Genomic DNA, 22,090 nt, shown 5'->3' with positions numbered 1-22,090 from the left:
TTTTAGTTATTTAAAGTTATAGTTTGCACACATGAACATCTTGATTAGCTTTAGAAATGAGAGGAAACAAATGATTTTTGAAAGTTACCACGGGTCTCATATCAATTCGTTTAAATTTTATATGGTTTATAATTTGAAGACTCTATTGCACACATGGCAACCCTTGTACGCCCGGAATAAGAAGAAAGCAATGCAACGAAAAATTGCTATAGTATAGCCATGTCAATTCGTATAGTCATAAGACAGCAAAATTTCTAAAGCTCGTCAAATATGCTGCACACACATACTTGTTTGCAATTTCCATCAATGAAACTTGAACCTAAGCTATTAGATACAAAGTTTTGGTCTATCTCAATTTGTATGGCTGTGAGGCCATCAAAATAATATATATCTTAAGTTATAATTTTCACACATGACCATCTTGATTAGTATTAGAAATAAGAGGAAATGGTTGATTTTTGAACTTTATAGGAAATGTCATATAAATTCCTATAAAACATATTTGCTTTATAATTTGAAGAAACGTTTGCACACATGGAAAACCTTTAAGACCCGGAATTAGAAGACAACAATACAACAAAAAAATGGTGTAGTTTTTCCATATCAATTCGTATTGTCGTAAGAAAGCAAAATTAATATAGCTCAAAAAATATGCTGCACACACAAACTTCTTTGATATTTTCCTTGATAGTAGTTGAAATCAAGCCATTCTTTATAAGTTATTTAGTCTAGATCAATTCGTTTAGAGAACTAATAGGAGGAAACGGTTGATTTTTGAAGTTATAGCGTGTGTCAAATCAATTTTTATAAAACATATTTGCTTTATAATTTGAAGAAACCGCTGCACACATGGAAACCCTTAACCACCTGAAATAAGAAGACAACAATGCAACGAAAAATTGCTAAATTATGTCCATATCAATTCGTATTGTCATAGGAGAGCAAAATTATTATAGCTAAAAAACTAAGCTGCACACAAAGACTTCTTTGAAATTTTCCTTGATAGAAGTTGAAATTGAGCCATTGATTTGAAGGCTTTAGTCTAGATCAATTCGTTTAGAGAATTAACTGCCAATATATATAATATATATGTGCACACATGTACCAAATTTCTAGTTTCTTGAATAGAAAATAATGAAAATTCTTTTTGAATAGGCTTTTTATCTAAATCAATTCGTTTAAAAGTAATATTAAGTTACATTTTCAAAACCTTGTGCACACATAAAGAAAATTGTTCAATTTATTTAGCTGTTGCTAAAGACAAATCAAAGGATATAAGTTTTTTTCCTCATCAATTCGTTTTAAGATAATCCCAAAACAAATATTTGAAGTTTGCTGCACACATAAACATATTTTGGTTTTCTCAAAAGAGGAATCTAAGGCAAATGCTTCAAAATTTTTGTTTTAGATGTATCAATTCGTTTGAGCTAAAATCAGCAAAAGCAACTAACATTAAAATTGTAAAAAAAAAATTTTTAAATTTTAAACATAGAAAAAATCCTTGAAAATTGGGAAAATTGAAACCTAACAATTAAAAATATAAACAAGAAAGACTAAAACTGCATGCTGAAATTTACAAATATCACTCAAAACATTTTTTTTTTAATTTTCTTATTGACCACTAATATGCTACAACCATCAATAATAAAATCATACATTTTGAAACATTTTTCCCACAATTAAATTACAAATTTAACGAAGCAATTTAAATTTTATTCCTACATAAATGAAAAATCTCCTGAGAGTAAAACAAAAAGCAACCACCTCATATTACTATAACGGTGTATTAATTAAAATTTTCAACAATTGGGACTTTATTTAACATTTTAACAATTACTCGGCAATTGTGTGAAATTTATAACTATTGAACAATATAAAATATTTACATAAGCAAAAATGCACTTTTATGCCCACAAACGATGAGCCAAAAAAACGAAAAAAGCGGGCAACTTTTATACGTTTGTGCTTTTCAAAAGCCAGTAGGCTATGTGTGGCATCTGCGAGTATATACGAAAAACGTGTGGAGGGAAGGGATATCTCGTTTATAAAGCTACGATTATGCAGGCGTTGCATTGTAGCCAAAGGCTAGCCTTTTGTTCCTCATAAACAACACCAACCAAAATTTTCTGTTTTATTTAAAATTAATACCAAAATACACACACTCCCGAAAAAAGGAACGAAACTGCCGAAAAAACATTGGGTCCTTTGTGAGCTGCCACAAAAAAACAAAAACAAAAACAATTCTACCCCCAATCGACAGGCGGACAGACGTACAATGTGGCCTTTAAAAATTTTTTAGCCAAAAAATTGTTTGTTTCATTGCATTGCATTGCCGAATTTTGCTTGGCTTTATTTTTGGGGAATTTATTTGTATTTTATTTCCTGTGTGTGTGTGTGTGTGTTACAATGACGATACAGAGAATTTTCCCTTTTTGGTGGTGTTGTATTTTCTCTTTTTTTTAGTGATTGTTCGGTGAGCCTGAAATTTTTACCCAAAAGGTATTTTTGCATATGTTCAGCGTATGTTGTCTTTTATGTGTGTGAGTGTCTTTTCACTTTGGTTTTTGTGTGTGTGTGTGTGTGTTTTTTTTTCTCTCATTTTTGGTTATTTCTTATACACAACAATTGAGCTGAACAAAACATTCCATGCAATTTTCAGTTTTACAACTGTTTCGAAAAAGTTACCGTTTTTTTTTTTTTTGTTTGTTTGTTTCGGGGACAACATACATGCCATCTTTTGCCTGGCCAAGGGAGTAAAAAGAGAGATATTCATCGCCGCTTGCAATACCAAAAATAAAACACATAAAAATATTGGCAAACAATTTACTTAACAGTAAGAGCAGCTTAAATTGGGATTTTGTGGGGGCAGCCAAAGCCAAAGTGGCATGGGTAGGCATTGCAAACAAATAAAATCATACGAAACCCAGGAGAACATGAAACAATACAAAAATAATTTGCACAAAGAACTTGACACTGCTGCAAACACCCATTCAACGTGCACAAGCAGGGGGGTTTTAAATGGTGTATGCAGAAAATGGAGTCATTTTGTTTTAACACAAGGGAGACTAAAGCAGCCCGCTTACTTGTGAAATTTAAGTGAATTTAATGTTTGCTTTAAATGAAATGAATAATTGCAAGCAATTATTAATAAAATGTTCGATAAAACTCTATATTAAAAAACAAAAAAAAAATTAAATTTCTTAACAATTTTAAGCATTGTTTGCATATGTAACCCTCAGAGAGCAAATATGAAGATTCCTACAAATCCCATCTACTAAGATTTGAAAGTTTATGTATGTTTTTTTGCAATAACAATTAATTTCAGTTTAAAAGAGTTAGTTGTGATTTTTTTCAAAATTTTTGATTTTAAAATTCCTACTGTCCCCATCTACTACTGGTAATTTTCGATTAAATAGGCTATATTTCATTAAAATTTTTCCTATATATTACTTAACACTTATTGTTTCAGTTTAAAAGAGCTAGTTGTGATTTTTTTTCAAAATTTTTGATTTTAAAATTCCTACTGTCCCCATCTACTACTGGTAATTTTCGATTAAATAGGCTATATTTCATTAAAATTTTTCCTATATATTACTTAACACTTATTGTTTCAGTTTAAAAGAGCTAGTTGTGATTTTTTTTCAAAATTTATGATTTAAAAATTCCTACTGTCGCCATCTACTACTGGTAATTTTCGAATAAATAGGCTATATTTCATTACATTTTTTTCATATATATTACTTAACTCTTATTGTTTCAGTTTAAAAGAGCTAGTTGTGATTTTTTTTTTTAATTTTTGATTTTAAAATTCCTACTGTCCCCATCTACTACTGTTAATTTTCGATTAAACAGGCTATATTTCATTAAATTTTTTTATAAATATTACTTAACACTTATTGTTTCAATTTAAAAGAGCTAGTTGTGATATTTTTTTCAAAATTTTTGATTTTAAATTCCTACTGTCCCCATCTACTACTGGTAATATTCGATTAAATAGGCTATATTTCATTTAATTTTCACATATATATTACTTAACACTTATTGTTTCATTTTAAAAGAGTTAGTTGTGATTTTTTTTCAAAATTTTTTATTTTAAAATTCCTACTGTCCCCATCTACTACTGATAATTTTCGATTAAATAGGCTTTTTTCATTTAATTTTCTTTATATATATTACTTAATACTTATTGTAATGACTTTCTTTGTTAAGAAAACAGGAGTTTCGTATACTCTTATCAAATAGTAGATGGGGACCATAGGAATTTGAACAATAGAAATATCGATTTTTGTCTATTAAACCGAAATAAATATTAAAATTGCAAATGGAAATTTGTCCATCAACATTCAATTAAGGAGCAGAGGCAAACTTCTCACATATCACTGGGTGCTGTCTGATTCAAGTTCAAGCCCAATGATAAGGGGCCTCCTTTTTTCAGCCAGGTCCGAATGGCATGGCAAAATGCCTCACAAATGTCGTCAGCATTAGGAGGGTTACGATTTAAAAGTATAGGTATAAGGATCCATAAGTGTTTATGTATATTTTACTGCCATAACCTTAATTTAACCTTTAATTTTTATAAATGACTTTATTACCATGTAATGATTAAATTTTTGTTTTTTTTATTGAATAAAAAAAATGTATATGTGATCCTACTTTATTGTAGATGGGAACAGTAGGAATATAGCAATACATTTTAAAAATTTTTTCAAATAAATGGAAATAAATGTTTAAATTGGGGTTCAGAAAAAATAAATTTATGAATTATCCTGTAATTTAGTAGATGAGGATAGTAGGAAATTAACACATTAACGACGAATAGGTAAAAAATAAAAATACAGTTCTAGCTCAAGTTAGCAAAGAAGTTTTAATTTGCATATGATGAACGAATGAAATCAGTTAGAAAAAAAATTATCTTCAAATAAAGTCATGTGTATTCATCAAATTTTCAAATTTTGCCCATAAACATTTCACTAAGGAACAGGGGTCCGATTCAAATAAAAACTCAATGATAAGGGGCCTCCTTTTTATAGCCGAGTCCGAACGGCATGCCGCAGTGCGACACCTCTTTGGAGAGAAGTTTTACATGGCATAGTACCTCACAAATGTTGCCAGCATTAGGAGGGAAAAACCACCGATGAAATTTTTCTTTTTCTGATGGTCTCGCCAGGATTCGAACCCAGGCCTTCAGCGTTTTAGGCGGACATGCTAACCTCTGCGCTACGGTGGTCTCCCCATGTGTACACATGTTAAGGTTAAGTCATCCATTTTATAAAGCTCAAAATTTTTTCAGAATGGGAGTGATAACTCTGCCTGGTTTGGCTACAACTTTGGGCTTTAGCTCCGACTTCATTATATTAATTAAAAAAAAATGAATTTTGAAGGGATTTCAAAAATCCATATAGAATCCACATTTTTGAAATTATCCTTAAAAAAATATAAGTAAAAATATCATAAGTGTAAAAAAATATTTTTGTTCAAAAATGTAAAAAATTTATTTTTTTTATTGTTTTCATATTTTTTATTAAAAAAAAATTTGAAAATATGTCTACGTCAATATGTATTCTCCAAATGATAAAAATGTTAAATTTTAACTAAATCGGACAAGGGAATCAAGTGTTTAACGCCTACGCGTTGGTTTTTAATAGTTCGAGGCAATCCCTAATGTTCCCATCTACTACTATATAAAATACAAGCGGCGTCCACCGATAAACTTTTTGAAAACATTTGTGCTTTACTGCAATAAATATTTCAGGCCATATAAGTGATATTCTAAAAATAGTAGATAGGGACAGTAGGAATCTAAACAACTAAAATTTCTATTTTTCACATAAAATGGAAACTTTTTTTTAATTTTCTCCATATCTTTTTTTAAATTACTACGTAGATATAAATTCTCAAATTGATAAAAATGTTAAATTTCATCCAAATCGCACAAGGGAATCAAGCGTTTAACGCCTACGCGTTAATTTTTAATAGTAGTTCGAGGCGATTCCTACTGTTCCCATCTATTATTATATAAAATAAAAGCGACGTCCACCAATAAACTATTTCAAAACATTTGTGCTTTACTGCAATAACTATTTCAAGCGATATAAATGAGTTTCTCAAAATAGTAGATAGGGACAGTAGGAATCTAAACAACTAAAAATTGTATTTTTTTACATAAAATGTAAATTTTAGAAATATTGAATTTAATCGCATGAGGGTTTTCCTTAAATTAAAAAAAACAGGCATACATAAACTAACTGCCGACCTAAAAAATAATTTTTTTTACTAAAAATTTTTTTTGACATTTCTTTGTTGCTATAAAACTATTTTTTTGTTTAATTACTCTTTCCCAGGGATGGTTTCAGGTTGTCTCCATTGAGTTCCTTTCTTTACTTTTAACTAGGTATACATAGTTAGTTTTTTTATGTTTTCATATTTTTTATTTATTTCCGCTCTAACCAATTATTTCAAATCAATTTGTGTCACGAAAATGCTTGGCATCACACGTTACGTTATACCCACGAAAACTTAATAGAATTCAATTAAATGCCAACAACATGGGTATATGTAGTATGTAAAGCATAAATAATAATAAAAAAAAAATACGTCACATGCGCATTGAATGTCACCCAAAAAGAGAATCACTCAACACATGACATTTCAATAAAATATTTGAAATTAATATTAATAAAGACATAAAACAACAATAAATATTTTGACAATATTGCCGAAAAAGTAAACTAAATCTTAAATGGCAATAAATTTGTGTGAATTGGTATTTAGTTTAGCAAATAGAACATTTAGGGATGTCAAATATAAATGATTGGTTTTTCCAATAAGGCAAGCGAAAGAACACCAGGGAAGGTATTAAAATACTACTACTGGGAAAGTACGATAATCGTAAAATGGTAGGAAAACTATTGTTTTTAATCCTTTTTCATATAGTTAACGTTACAATGTACTTTATTTTGTTAAAAAGTTCAGACTTTTTAGTTGTCTCTATGATAAAAATTAACTTTAAATGCAAATATACCCAATGAGTCTGGGTTTATGTTATAGTTTTGAGGCCCTTCGTTGTTATAGAAACATGTAAAAACTCTAAAAATATTTCTCCATATGAGAAACATCTCAATGAACTTTCAATTTGAATGCTTGGGTAATTATTGACAGTAAATGATATCAAGAATCTATGTACTTGAAATGTGTACAATTTTTATTGAAGTATTCAGTTGATATAGTTCCAAACGAAAATTTATCTTTGGTGGATGGAGGCTTTGGAATTTTTATCTTCTATACCATAAAGATAAAGAAATTTGAAAAATTAATGATTCCTCAAAATATCTAAACCATTTCGTATGATTTTCTCGCGAACACACTTAAGTCAAACTTCTAATCAATTTCATTTTCAATGTTATTTTTTATGATTTTATAGAAGTCATTTTCATGCCCGCATTATAAGAAATTATTTCATTATACCATTGTACCCGCCAAACTCCTTAAATAATTTCCCTCACTCTCACACTGCTTATCGTTTCATAAAAACAATTAATGAAGTTAGATTCTATTAAATGTATTTTATAAATGTTTATTTTCTTCTTTAATTTTCTTTATAAATTTGCAATGAACGAGCACGCTTGAGTGTTACATTCAATCAAACGAATTATTCCTGCAACTAGGGCTAACCCAAAATAAATGTACAAAGCAATAACTACAATTTTCCCCTATGCCACATTATGCTATGGCTTGCTTGCACTCATTGATGCCTGTGAGCGAGTGTGTGTTTGTGTGTGATGACCCGCGCCCGCCCGCATGTAATTTTATGCCATCGTTCATTGAACGCTCAAGCATTTATGCACGGTGAGTTCGATTAATGCAGCTTGCCTGCTGTTGCTGCTGCTTTTTGTTCTTAATTGAGGTAAATTAAGGTATACGATCAAATGACATTTGATGAGTATAACAACAACAATGGTGATGATGATGATGATGGTTATCAGCCGTGCAATAATAACGATAATGAAGTTTTTGAATGCATGCCTACTCTTCTTACATTCAGTATGTGTATTTATTAATAATAATGAAGAAGAAGAAGGAAAAAAAGTTCGGTGACTTAGGCCTGGTCGCTGGTCGCTTTTATTGCAGTTCGTTCGGAGCAAGCATATACCACGAAAATTTACACACAAAAACTCATAACAACAACAAGCAACCAGTTAAACGATGTTATGTTACACACATCACACTGGTTTTTTGTTGTTGTACGTTATCGTTGTGTTGTCGTCGCCGCTTCAATTGATATTAATGTTAACAATCACCCGTTACTAAATCATTTGCCGCCTGGTCGCCGTGTTGCTGTCGTTACTTTGAACAGAACAGCCCACAGACTGTACTGAGCAGAGAGATAAGGTTGTTCCACATCAACTCCATTTTCATTATTCACGTTTCTTTACGGTTCGTTTTTTTTTTTGTTGTTTTATTTTCACTGAGAGGTGGAGTAAAGCAGCACGCAATCAACCATCTTGAGGTTGCTTTTGTTTTTCAATTAGCTTTGCCATGACTTGGCAGGTTTCTCTCCCTTTGGCTCTCCGTTGGCCCTCTCTCTACTAGAGCTTTGAGCACGACTTGAAAGTTGTTGCTGTTGTTATAACTTATAAACGTCTTCATTGAGTAGTGCTGCTGTCTCACCTTTTTTTGTTTTTTGAAGAATTCATGGCTCACGCACTAACACTCGCACAATAACTTAGTGTGCAAGCAACAGGAAAAAAAATCCAACATGGTGATCTCTTGCCGACCTTTTTTTTGTGAAAACTCACACACACACAAAAAATGGAGTCAAGAAGTCAGGCATTTTAGCTGAGGTGCCACACAGCCATTTTTAATGTATTATATTATTGGCTTGACTCTCTCTTCCTGAGAATCTTGAATGAGATCATCATTGCTTGTGTGGGATTTCATATGACTTTAGCAAGGGATACCTTGAAAAGAACTCTTTCTTGCACTCAGCATACACCAAATGCCACGAAACGAAAAAGAAGTAGCAAAGGAAACTAACTGCATAAGGCAATTGTTTGATTTCTTTCACATGAATTCTTTCATTGACTCAATGCCTGAACTGTACATTTGATAGGGGGATGAGAGATTTGTATACCCCCATTAAACATTCTTTACGTAAAGAATGTTTTTTTTTTCATACACCGTTCATTGTTGTTTTAATTTAAAAAGGCTATGGACTTTATAAGGCTTATCGCAAATTCGATTTTACACTCATATGAGGCGAGGCAGGTCTCTTTATTAAACATTTAGCTTCAGTAGGGTTAATTTAATTTAATTAAATGAATTATGTTAGTCTGCACACAAAAAAAGTCTACGATAAAGAAATTAAAGAACAATAGGCCCTCCTCCTTTATTTTTTTTTATTTTTTCTTATTACCGATAATATTTGTTTTCTAATTCCTAGAATTTTTTTTCTTTCTCTTTGCAGTTCCTTCATTGGCCTCTACATTGCATCACCATCATCAGCAGTCAAAGAGCAGTAGTGGCAGTAACACAGTTGATGATGAAAATTCTAGTGGCGTACCAGCTTCATCGTTGGGAGCTGCCTCACCCACACCTCAACAAACTGACTTTATGGTCACATGTCCTCAATGTCACATAAGATTGGGGGGTTTCGAGGTAAGTGCACTCAGAGAAATTTTGTTGGTAAAAAAAGCAAAAATGTTTGTAGCCACAGCAGAAAGTCTGCTGAAAATGGGACAGCAGTAATTCAAAAAATTTTGTATGGTTTCATTCAAAAGATACAAAATTTTAATTAAATATCATCAGACAGTGTTTGCTGATATCGGCAGTAGAGATGTGCGCGTGAGTGATTATCCCCTCACGCTAACGTACGCTTACGAGAAAAAAATGTTACTCATGTACGACTTTTTTATGTCGACTCGCGTTCACAAACGCTCACGATACATAACTTTTACTCACGCACGACTCACGAGACAATCACGACTCACGAGCCACTCATGACGCACGTGGCACTTAGGAGAAAATCACGAGGCATTCACGAGAAAATCACATGGCACTCACGAGAAAATTACGTGGTACTCACGAGAAAATCACGTGGCACTCACGAGAAAATCTCGTGGCACTCACGACTCACGAGAAAATCAAGACTCATGAGAAAATCACGAGTAAATCACGTCTCAAGAGAAAATCACGACTCACGGGAAAAATAAGACTCACGGTTAAACAAATATTTTTCCATTAAGAGAATAATAATTTTGTTCCATGCATCTCAAATCATACAGCATTTCAACTTACAAATATCAATGTATAAAATGTATCAGCCCTGCATAACCACTTATTTGCTTTTTTTTTTTTTTGTACCGTTATTTTTTTTATACTTTAGTCGTGGTTTTCTAGTGAGTCGTAAACGTCTCGTAAGTCGTGAGCCGTTTGATTTGAGAGCATGCAAAAAATTGTATGTTCCGTTATTCTTCTACTTTAGTCGTGATTTTCCCGTGAGTTGTGAGCGGCTCGCGAATCGTAAGGGTCTCGCGAAACGTCTCGTGAGTTTTGAGCGGCTCTTGAGTCGTAAGCGTCTCGTGTGTCGTGAACTTTCGTGAGTCGTACACGTCTCGAGAGTTTTGAGCGGCTCGTGAGTCGTGATTTCACTCAGTCAAGCTCACGCACGAATAATTTGAATTCAATCGCGGTCACTCACGATCATATGATTGGATTTAAATCTCATTCACAAATCATGTGACTCACGCGTGACAACTCACGTCTCATGTGCACACCTCTAATCAGCAATCAAATTTTTCTAGTTGTGTGATTGATTATTCTGCAGAAAATTTAACTTTAAATGCAAATATATTCACATGGAATATTTAAAGAAAATCTTTCCTTCTTTTGCAGTCTCTCCGTGATCACATTGCCAATGAGCATCCTCACGATAAATTAAACATTGAACCCTCCTATCCCAGTCCGCCAGCTGAACATTTGCATCAGGGGCAAAATCTAGCCTCAAATACCACAAATATGATTGGTGATCCTGCCAACACTAATGTGGATGACAGTGATGACAACGAAAGTAATCAAAGTTCAAGTGAATCGAAAATTTTTAATAACAATAACAACAATAGCCAAGAGAAGAATAACAATAGTATTAATGCCACACCTACACATAATTCATCTGCCCCCAATACACCACCACCCTCCTCGCAACAACATATATCCAACAGCAACAACAACAATGGTCTCAACTCCTCCAATTCGCTGGTGGGAGATCTCTCCACATCACCATTTGCTGCACACTTACCGCATAATATACATCCTGCGGCCGCGGCACAATTCATGGCTGCCTTGGCCATGCAGCAGCAACAACAACAACAACAACAGCAGCAGCAACAAAATGCTGGCAATACCTCACCCACATCCCATTTATTAGGAGGTTTCAATGGCCATACCCAACATCAGCATCATCACCATCATCATCATCTAAATCCACATGCACTCTCCTCCGCACAGCAACATTCTTCGAATCAACATCATTCGTATGATACCATGGATACCATACGCTCCACCTCAAGTCCTGGCTCATGTGGAGGCAGTGATAATAATTCAGCGGCCAGCAGCATAAGTCCACCGTATCAGTGCTTGCATTGTACTGCATTGTTTCAAACACGTCACGAATTGGAGAAACATGAACTTATGCATTCACCCAATGCGCAGTCGCCACAGTCCCTAAATGGTGTTAATCAAGTAAGTAGAAATTTCATTTTAATTTTTTTTTTTTTTTAAGAAATAATGACTTTAAGTGTTAATGATACGTTAAATAAGAAAATACTTCAACAAAATGCACTTGAAAACAACAAGAACTCATAACTCAACATCATAAACTATGTATCTGAAAGGCACTTAACTTAAGACAGAGCAAAAAAAAATTCCTAAACACAATTGCTGCGAACAGGAATACAAAGAGTTTACTTTGTTTTACTTTAAATGTTGAGAAATTTTGAAGGGAGCACCATTAAAAATAACAAAAGAAGGAGAGAAAAATAAGATGTAACTTGATAAGCCATTATATTTCGGGCTACATCATTGCATCAATGGTAAATGTTCATTCCAAAGGTCTAGCTGATACCCCTGGGTTTGGTCTTCTTAACCAACAACACAAGTGATTTCTTTTATAGAAATTCTTGCAAGTGATTCACAAGTCCGCTACTAACAGTCCTCAGTAAATAGTGCAACTATCTCGTTTCGAACTTGCAAAACCGCAAAATGTATATCAACATCGTATTATTTTATATATAGAGAAACCACAAAGGTTTGATATCAGAGCTATACACCTTCCTATGCCATAGTTGATCAGAGTTTGCACGCCTTCACTGTTGTGGATATTCAAAGTACAAATGATCTTTGTACCATACATCAACAACAACTCGATTGGCTGACTAGTCCGTCGCTCTCTCTCCCTCTCTCCCCGTCCCTCTCTTCTGTGTGCTTTAGCGGTTTCCCCCCTTTTTGCTATACAGAGAACAAAGCTGGGCTTTGTTTAACATTCAATACCTCAGAGGTTGAACTGCGTTGGCTGGTAGGTTTAGGTTTTTTTTTCTTCATTGGCTTGACTTCTTCCCATGCATCTTCTTCCCACGAGAAGAAAAATATTATGGCACTACAACAATCCAAGTCTTCTTCATCATAAAAGGCTATTGCTTGTTGTGACTGACTGACTGACTGACTGTGATGGTGGGCAAGACACATTAACAGATTTGATTGAAGTTATGTATTTTGTACGGTTGATTAATCTGAAGCTCTGTGAAGAGCTCCAGCAATAACGACTATGCCTTGTCCATAAAAATCAAAGAAATATAGGAAATAAAATCAAGGAAATAAAATGACAGATGATGAAATTATGATTTACTCCAAATTCTTGGTCACCGCTTAAAGCTGTTTTGGATTAACTTTAAATGCGAATATATCCATACCTGGGTTTTAAAAATAATAAATCTATTTTTAATCTATGATGTTGAACGCCTGGGTAATCGAACCTCTTCCCTTCCTTCCAGCTTTCCTATCGTCGCCTCGATTATACCGCAATGGTATGTGCTGCTCCCATCCTCAATCCATTCTCACCTTAAGCCTTAAGTCTCATAACCGCAGTGGCTGCTTCACATTTATCTGTATGTCAATGGGTCGGATATGTAGAGTAGTCTCCATTGCCCTAGTGGTCGTGGTCCTCATCGCTCCTCTTATACGTCCTATGGTCCAATCGTTGCATTTTTGCTCCATAGCAGTCCACCAAACTAGTGAGGCGTAGGTAATTATTAGTCTAATTACACTTCTGTAGAGCCATTGGACTATTCTCGGATTCAGGACCCATTTGAAGCCTTCGCCCAACATCTGTGAGCCATCTCAGTACGCTCCTGAAGATCACTTCTAAGTATTTGTCCTTGTCAGATATCAAAATAGTTTTATTGAGGAAACGTGATTCGTCAAATTGGCCCATCTACGTCTTCCTCGCGAAACAGGCATATTTCAGTTTTCTCTAGATTAACAATGAGAACCATGGGTCTACGTCAGTTATATGCCATATGCCAGACCCTTTCGGCCAGCTATGCAGAAGCTGGTTCGGATTCTTACCCCTAAGAAGTGTTATAACATCGTCTGCATAGCAGACAGGTTCAAATTCCTCCTCAGTAACAATTCGTAATAGGTTATTTATTGTGGTCACCCAAAGGAGCGGCGATAAAATGCTCCCCTTTGGCGTAGCCTGTGCCGCTCTCTCCCTTATATTTATGTCATGGGACTCGCAATGTATCCAATTGTTCCTTGGCATATAATTTATCCCATCTCTAAGGTCCCGGTACTGGTTTTAGGTAACTGGATCAACTTGTCGGTCCGCACATTGTTAAAAGTACTTTCGATGTCAGTGCATACTGCCAATGTGTACGTCTTGGCATCGAAGGATTCTTCTATTCTCGTGCAGGGCCTGTCATAGGCATGCTGTTTAAATTGAAGCAGTTCGCTGAATGTTCTACTCTTCCATAGTTTTGAGTAGAAAGGACTTAAGGCTTATAGATCTGCACGCCCTTTAATGTCGCATAAGCTGCCTTGCCGGGCTTGGGTATAAAAAACACACTTGCCTTCTGCCAGGCTTTCGGAGTATATGCCACGTTTTGAAAGTGGCGGCCAGTTGGAAAGCCACATAGTTAGCCTCCTTCTGTATTAACGACAGAAATATTCCATCAAATCCGGATGACTTAAATGGTTGGAAGCTTTTTAGGGCTTTCTTTACCATAAATTCTTCTGAGATAAGCCTTCGGATCAACCTCATTATTCCAAGATTTCAGTGTCTCCGAGAGTCCCATTGTATTCTGTGGAAAATGCGTTTTCATCAAAAGGCTCAACATGTCTTCCGTTATCTCTGCTCTCACTACCATGTCGTCTATTGACGTTTCAGTTTTGAAATGGATTTTTGATACAAACTTTCTCATCTTAGCGGCATCATTAATGTTATCGCTCTGTTCGTGGCACATTTTGCCGCTCCGATAATAGTAATACTCAGCGCAGAGGTTAGCATGTCCGCATATGAGGCTAAACGCTAGGGTTTGCATCCTGGCAAGAACATCATAAAACATTTTTATCGGTGGTTATCACCTTCTTCCATTGTTTTTCAAGTCGAGCTTAAGCTTCAAGCGAATGCAACATCCAAAGGAGAGATTGTTAAATGAGTCTGAATTGCCAGTTCCTTAGACAAGGCAGGACACATGTCACCCCACTGGTGGACGCTTTTCGATAATTGGGTTTCATTATCTCATCGACACCATCGTGTACCATGTCCGTCCGTCTGATCGGCCTACAGTTCACAGCCTGTTGTTCTTAGTATTTATAGTTGAGATCATAAACACAAATCCTATGTGAAATCGAAACTACTACTACCAGACTGTTCGCTGTAAGCTTTTTCACTGAGCAGTACCTCTTCAAAAAAAATCCAACTTCCCTCTATGGCCTTTGCATTTATTTTATCACCTTCACCTTCTAATGCATGCGACATTTGTGAGGTATGGCAGCTATGTAAAAACTTCTCCACAAACAGGTGTCGCCCTGCGGCAAGCCGTGAGGACTCGTCTTTATAAAGTAGGCCCCTTATTATTGAGCTTAAACTTGAATCGGACAGCATTCAGTGATATGTGTGAAGTCTGCTCCTGTTCCTTAATGGAATGTTCATGGAAGAATTTGCATTTGTGTGTAATACACATCCCTTTAAACTACCTTGTTTCCAATGTTTCGAATCTCCCCGGTTATTAAGGGTTTATCTTGGGCTGATTTCCTTCCTTTGAGAGCTTTAGGTAAAAAATTTAAAAAATTTGTTATATTTCGACGGTATAAAAATAACTTTAAATGCAAATATAACCACGTTTTAAGATTTTTAGAAGAAATAAGCAAAGTTCGTCCGGGCGGTAGTTATGACACAGTTAGTATATTCTCAGCCTATGGCGGTATAAAAATCTGGTACATGATTAACTTTAAATGCAAATATAACCATATTTGGGTCTGGTGACCATTGAACCACGAACCTGATTCTGGTTACCAAGCTCAACTGCCGTGGCGCTCTGATCTTCGTCAATAATAGTCCTTAATTTGGCAGCCCTTATGTCTAGTGGGCTATGTAATAAAACTCTTTACCTTTAGAATCAAAGGATTTCACAGCTTCATTGACCTCCTCTTTACACCGTAGCTGAAAGTCCTTTCCTTTATATTAGACCTTTTGAAAATAAGCTGCAACATTTTTGTTTTATTTTTTCAGTTTTTTCACCCATGATTTTAGAGCATTCACATCACTTTTTATTAGATGCCTTCTGCTGGGGGCTCTAAACACACAAGAAGAAAAAAAAAATAAACAGAAAACAAACTGACGTTTATGAAACATTTTAGCAAAATTAGTTTTGCTAGCAGTTTGAGCTTTTCGGACGCCTTTTTTTTCGTGCTCTAGGTCATACTTTGCATAAATATGAAAAGTGTATGAGAATTTTCCATGTCTGGAGTGTGGTTGGCAAGTTAACTGCTGCTAAACAGCCCTCCAGACTTGCAAGAGCTGCAAACAGAAATCTCATATTCATAGGTGGCTTGTTGTTCTTGGTTGGTTGTTTGTGCTATCAAACTTTAGCTATGACTGATGAAATCGTTTTTCCCCAACAAATGGTTCTGGGAAAAATTCCCCCCCCCACCATACATAGAGTTGTGTTGCTTTTAGGTAGCAAAAAAAATCTCTGCTTAAATATAAAGATTATTTCATATATGAACATTTGAGTTTGGAAAAAAACTAACTTCCAATAAAAAAAATGCCCTCAACTTGGAAATATGAATTTATGGTTGATACATATCTTAAGGGTAGTCTGATAGCAAAAGGCAAAGAAACTGACCCATCAACAATAAAGAAGATTGGGGATTTTCCCTGATTCTGTGTGAGTTCGTATGTTTCGCTTCTGTCATGAGTGTGGGTAAAATTATAATTTATGGTCCAGCGATAATGTCAGGCAAGCACCTTACTGAAATGTACTTAGGACAAAACCCTTAGGAGTATGAAAGTTTTCTTTTTTTTTTTTGTACCCATGAAATGACGACCATAATTTTCATCTTCATATATTTTTTTTATTTGAGTTTATGGTTCGAAACGCCATTGCTTGAAAAGGGAGGGCAAGAAAAAGTTTTTTTTTTCTTTTCTTCATACCTTATCAGTAAAAGAAAAAGCGAAACAAAATAAAAACAACTGAGGCAACAACTATTCTAAGAGTAATATGCCATGTTTCTTTATACATAGGTGGTAAATGTAACCACCAGGAATCTTATCAGCTTTAGTTGCGTTCTTATAGTTTCATTGTGCCCTAGCAGTTGTCATAGTCACAGTAGTAGTAGTAGTAGTAGTACCAACACTCATCACAAGACAACAATTGAAAGTTATGACTGACAGATAAAAACAAAACTAAAAAAAAAAAACACAAGAGAACCGTAGGCAAGCCAGTGTTGTTTGTTGTTATAAACAAAAACGATATGCCCGAGTACAAAAACACCCATTATGATAGACTAGTAGAGTATCGCATGTTACCCCTATTTTCCCGCCATTCTTTATCTCCTACAGTGCTAGTGGTGTGGGTGATATTTGTAATGGTGTGTAGATATTTTTAGTACATACTTTTTCTAACCTTTAGGCTTTACTATTACTAGTAGTCCCTTGATATTTGCCTATAAACGGGGAATATGGTTGGTGAAACAATACCAACAACATTTGTGTGGTGTATGTTTTTTTCTGTGTGAAATTATAAGGTATACGCCTACGTTTTGCTTTGATAATTTAGTTTATGGATATTATTATTGTTGTTTTTTCCCACTCTTACTCAGTCTTACTCTTACTCTCTCTCTCTCGCTCACACTCACTCTTCCGCTGTAGATAACAGAAATGTCATGTATCTGAAATTGAAAATCTCAGTGCAGTTACTTTGTTGAAGAAAGAAAAGAGTAAATAATAAAAAGGGGCTATAGTTAAACAATGACTAAGGTAACTTGCGAATTGAAATTAATAAACTTTAAAAATACTACTCTAATAATAATTTCTGTAATTTACATGTATGTCGATGTATGTATGTTTATATACAGATTTAACTTTAAATGCAAATATATCCAACATTTTAAAAATTTTTATACGTTTGGAGAAGTCATTAACGAAACATACTTGATATAGCTGTTAATTACACCCTCTAGAGACTCAAGAAAAATAAGGGGGAAGTTGGTTTACATGGGAACTCTATAAGATTATGGATCGTGTCTGACCATATTTGGTGTAGATATTAGATATGGTGATCAATAAAACGGGCTTTTCTTAAAACCGAACTATTTGAAAAATCCGTTTTTTTAAAAATCCGGTTAAAGGTTTTAGCATTTAAAAAAACGCGATTAAAATGGTGTTTTTTTTTTTTTAAATAATTTTTTTTTTAGATTTCATATATAAGCCTTATGTTAGGTTAGGTATGAATGGCAGTCCTTTACAGACTAACTTAGACAATTTTAAGTCCATTGTGATACCGCAAGGCTTCTGGCGGGAATCGAACCCACGACCCCTGCACTGGTAATCCAAGCAACTAGGCTACCTTAGATCAAGTCCAAAGTCGACCAGTATATACTTATTTCAATTTCTAATCGAGAGATCGGTTATATGCATGCTATATCCAATTATTGACCGATATGGACCATTTTCAGTTTCAAGAGACCTACTCCTTCAAAACTTAATGTGCTTTCGAAAGATAGACGGACGAACGGGTATGGCTACATCGTCTTAAAATATATTTTCAAGTCTTACAAACGCAATGACACCCATGCTGTGGTAGAGCTTATAAAAGATATATAGCCGTATACGCTTAATTGAACACCTTTTAATTGGAAAATCGGTTATTTGCAAAAAAAAAAAAATACTTAAAATATTTCATTTTAAGGACTTTCTAAGACATTTCACTTCACTTATCGGAAGTTCTGCTTATATAAAACATTCTTCATCTACAAACGGTTCGGTTAAATGAAACGAATTTCAATTATCCGCATAATTGAAAACATCGGATAATTGCAAAAAATTTTTTGAATTTTGCTATTTTTAATTAAGCGGATTCGACTGTGCTCTCAAATCTCTATACCTATATAAAAAAGAATTTGTGTTTGTTTTTTTGAAAGTAGGTTGGCCTGGAAGGAGCGAAATAACCTATATAATTTTTGACATCGGAAGGAAGCGGACCTTCCCCTTACCCCAACCGCCAAAATCAAAAGACAACCGATCGTTGCAGTATGGGGCTTAAATGAAAGGTAGTCGGAAGTAGAGTATGAATATGATATTAAAAATTCGGTGCGAGTTCCTAGGGGGTCAATATTCCTCCATCCCATAAAAGCAACCAACTTCGGAAGCAAGCGTGGGGGCCCAAAAATACATGAGCTCAAATAAAAGGAAGTGAAGAACAAATAGGGTGTTAATTTTATACACCAAATGTCTGGGAAGCCGACCGACTCAAAAAAAGCCCCACCAACTGACATGAAGATCGAACGGAACTATATGGGATTTATATAAATATTATTGATCAAGTTTCTGGAGTTCTCTAAATAGTCCCCAAACGCTCATGCAAAAGCACCGGGGTAATGAGGGACTTTGGGAGTTATATACGAATCTGATATCCAAATTTGGTGATAAGTATTACAAAACCCTTCTAAGGGATATGCAAGCCCATCGGTCTGCATGAGAATTTCTTTAAGGGACTTTCATAGAAGAGTTAGAATCATACATGCACATTCTAAATAAAATTGATCCAGGAAGGACCTGTGGGACTATAAAACGATTGTATTGTTTCTTTTTTTCTGAAATTTTAACTTTGAATACAAATATATCCATACGTCATAAATTCTAATGAAAGTGCTTCTCCGACTTGTAAATGGTTTTTTTTTTATATGAAAACAAGAATAACTTTAAATGGAAATATGTCCACCATAGTTTTAGAGTCTGTGCAAGCCGATCGGTCTGTATGAGAGTTTCATTAAGGGGCTTTCATAGAAGAGTTAGAACCATACATGCACATTCTAAATAAGATTGATCCAGGAAGGACCTGTGGGACTATAAAACGATTGTATTGACTAGTGTTGTATATATGTATTGATATGTTTGTTTCTTTTTTCTTAAATTTTAACTTTAAATGCAAATATATCCAGGCGTCATAAATTCTAATAAAAGTGCTTCTCCGACTTGTAAATGGTTGAAACGGTCTGTATGAGAGTTTCATTAAGGGACTTTTATAAAAGACTTATAATACATACATGCACATTCTAAATAAGATTGATTTAGGAAGGACCTGTGGGACTATAAAACGATTGTATTGACTAGTATTGTATATATTGATATGTTTGTTTCTTTTTTTTATATTTTAACTTTAAATGCAAATATATCCAGGCGTCATAAATTCTTATGAAAGCACTTCTCCGACGTGTAAAGGGGTTTTTTATGTGAAAAAAATAACTTTGAATGCAAATATGTCCAACATATTTTTAGAGGCTGTGCAAGCCGATCGGTCTGTATGAGAGTTTCATTAAGCGACTTTCATACATGCATATTCCAAATAAGATTGATCAGGAAGAACCTGTGGGACCTTAAACCTATTGTATTGGCTAGTGTTGTATATATTTGATATGTCTATTTCTTTGTTTCTTTTTTCACAAATTTTAACTTTAAATGCAAATATGTCCAACATATTTTTAGAGGTATTTGTATGCTGTTATAAGAGGATCTGTTTCCAATATTTGTTACTTGGCAATAATAACTTTAAATGCAAATATACCCACTACGTTACATATTCTAACGAACTTTATGGTCCATGCACTGCAATTCCATTGAAAAATAATTTTAAAAAAAATTTTAACCAATCGATATTTTTCAAAAACGCAATTGTTCTTCCGAACAAAAATGTCGCAAATCCAATGAGTTTTATTAATGATGATCAATATTAAAACACATGTTCATATTTGTTTTCCATTAAAAGACATACAAGATTGGGGGCAAAAATATTTCACATATGACATTTCACGTTTTAAAATAATTTATGACAGCAGCAAGTAAAACAAAGTAACAATATTTACCTATGGCAGTTGGGAAATGGCAAAAGGGATATGCAACACCTTTCGCAAAAGTATGAGAGGACAGCGATTTTTTTTTGTAAAACTCTGTTAACACCAATAAAGGTTGTGGCACACACAAAGCTCACAGCTATTACAAAAATAATAATTAATTTGCAACAATTTTCTCCATATTTTGTTGAGCTTATGCACAAAAAAAAACAGAAAATCATAAATGAACCTGTGAACATTTTTATAGCTTGGCTGTCGTTTGACCAACCAGAAATCCAGCCACCAGTGGACACAATAATACAATTATGTGTGAAAACCAATTAATTATGCAAAATATACGAAATAAGCATATGTGTGTATAAAAATGAACGGAATGTTGGAGTGCTTTTGTTGCACAGATTAAAAATTATTATGTATTAACTATTTGGTGTAAAATTATTCGAATCTTCGTTAAGGCCATATAAAAATTGAACCAAATTGTAGTAAAGTGGGTGTTTTTTGGTGTTGTTTTTGTTAAAACAAAATTTAATGTGACCAATATTGAAATACTAAAGCTGTAATGCTTGTATTTAAATCCAGTTTAACACACTTGTGATATATTTACTATAATGGGCTGGCCAATAACAGCAACAACATCAACATTTTTCGCCATACAAAGTATATGGGCAACCACTATGTGGTGACATTTTCAACATTGCAATGCAGCAGCAGAAAAACTCTGAACTGTAGACGAAGTCCAGCAATGCTAACATTCATAGGTCAAATAAATGAATAGTATCAACATCAGCAGGCAGTCATGGTTGGTGTCGGTCATTGGTTTTTTTTTCATTTTTTTTTTTTTTGTGTTGGGAACCCATCATAGGTTTGGCATCACCCACTTGACCACATGATGGTAAAAGGTCGCCATCATAGGGATGGTGTGTGCGGTTGGCGTATGAAATCGGCCAGAAAAAAGTGGGTAAAATGTTTACTATGTTTAAAAATGTATGTAGTATGCAACATACACAATATAATGGGGATTTTTTTATTTACAGTTAAACATTTTTAACTGTTGATGGGCTCGCTGATCTGTCTGTGTCCATTTAAAATGGTCAACACCAACAATTGGATGACCAGACAAATGGACAGACGCACATTTAAATGGTCAAATGTGCTAACGAATGGACGCGCACCACAGAGGCATATAGACATACGACCTATACAAGTGATGATATTGAAGCATCAACAAGCTTTCAATGCCTATGAAAAGGTTTTCCAGCAAAAATCTTTCATTTCAAGGAGGCCTTTTGAACCTTTTGAGAGAAAAATTGAGCGAAAGAAGAAAAAAAAAACATTTTTAATTTTGTATTTTTTTTTTCTCAAACCACCCGCACCTCTTTAAGCTACCATTGACATTTAACGTCATCGTAATGCCATCAGTCCAGTTCAACTTCATACTTGTAGCAGTACTTTAGTCATTGTCGAG

The 22,090-nt window shown here is 34.3% G+C and overlaps 1 protein-coding gene across 1 annotated transcript in view; it reads left to right on the top strand.

Annotated features, from left to right (window-relative positions):
* LOC106088277 (zinc finger protein 1) overlaps positions 1-22,090 on the top strand; it is a 92,492-nt gene that overhangs the window by 47,670 nt on the left and 22,732 nt on the right. The window contains exons 2-3 of the mRNA XM_013253704.2: positions 9,464-9,654; positions 10,891-11,736. Coding sequence (XP_013109158.2) covers positions 9,464-9,654; positions 10,891-11,736 — 1,037 coding nt within the window. The remainder of the gene's footprint in view (positions 1-9,463; positions 9,655-10,890; positions 11,737-22,090) is intronic.

Source organism: Stomoxys calcitrans, chromosome 2, assembly GCF_963082655.1.
Source record: "Stomoxys calcitrans chromosome 2, idStoCalc2.1, whole genome shotgun sequence".
Lineage (NCBI taxonomy): Eukaryota > Metazoa > Arthropoda > Insecta > Diptera > Muscidae > Stomoxys > Stomoxys calcitrans.
The sequence above is the reverse complement of the archived record's forward strand: the minus strand, read 5'-3'. Positions and strand labels throughout refer to the sequence as shown.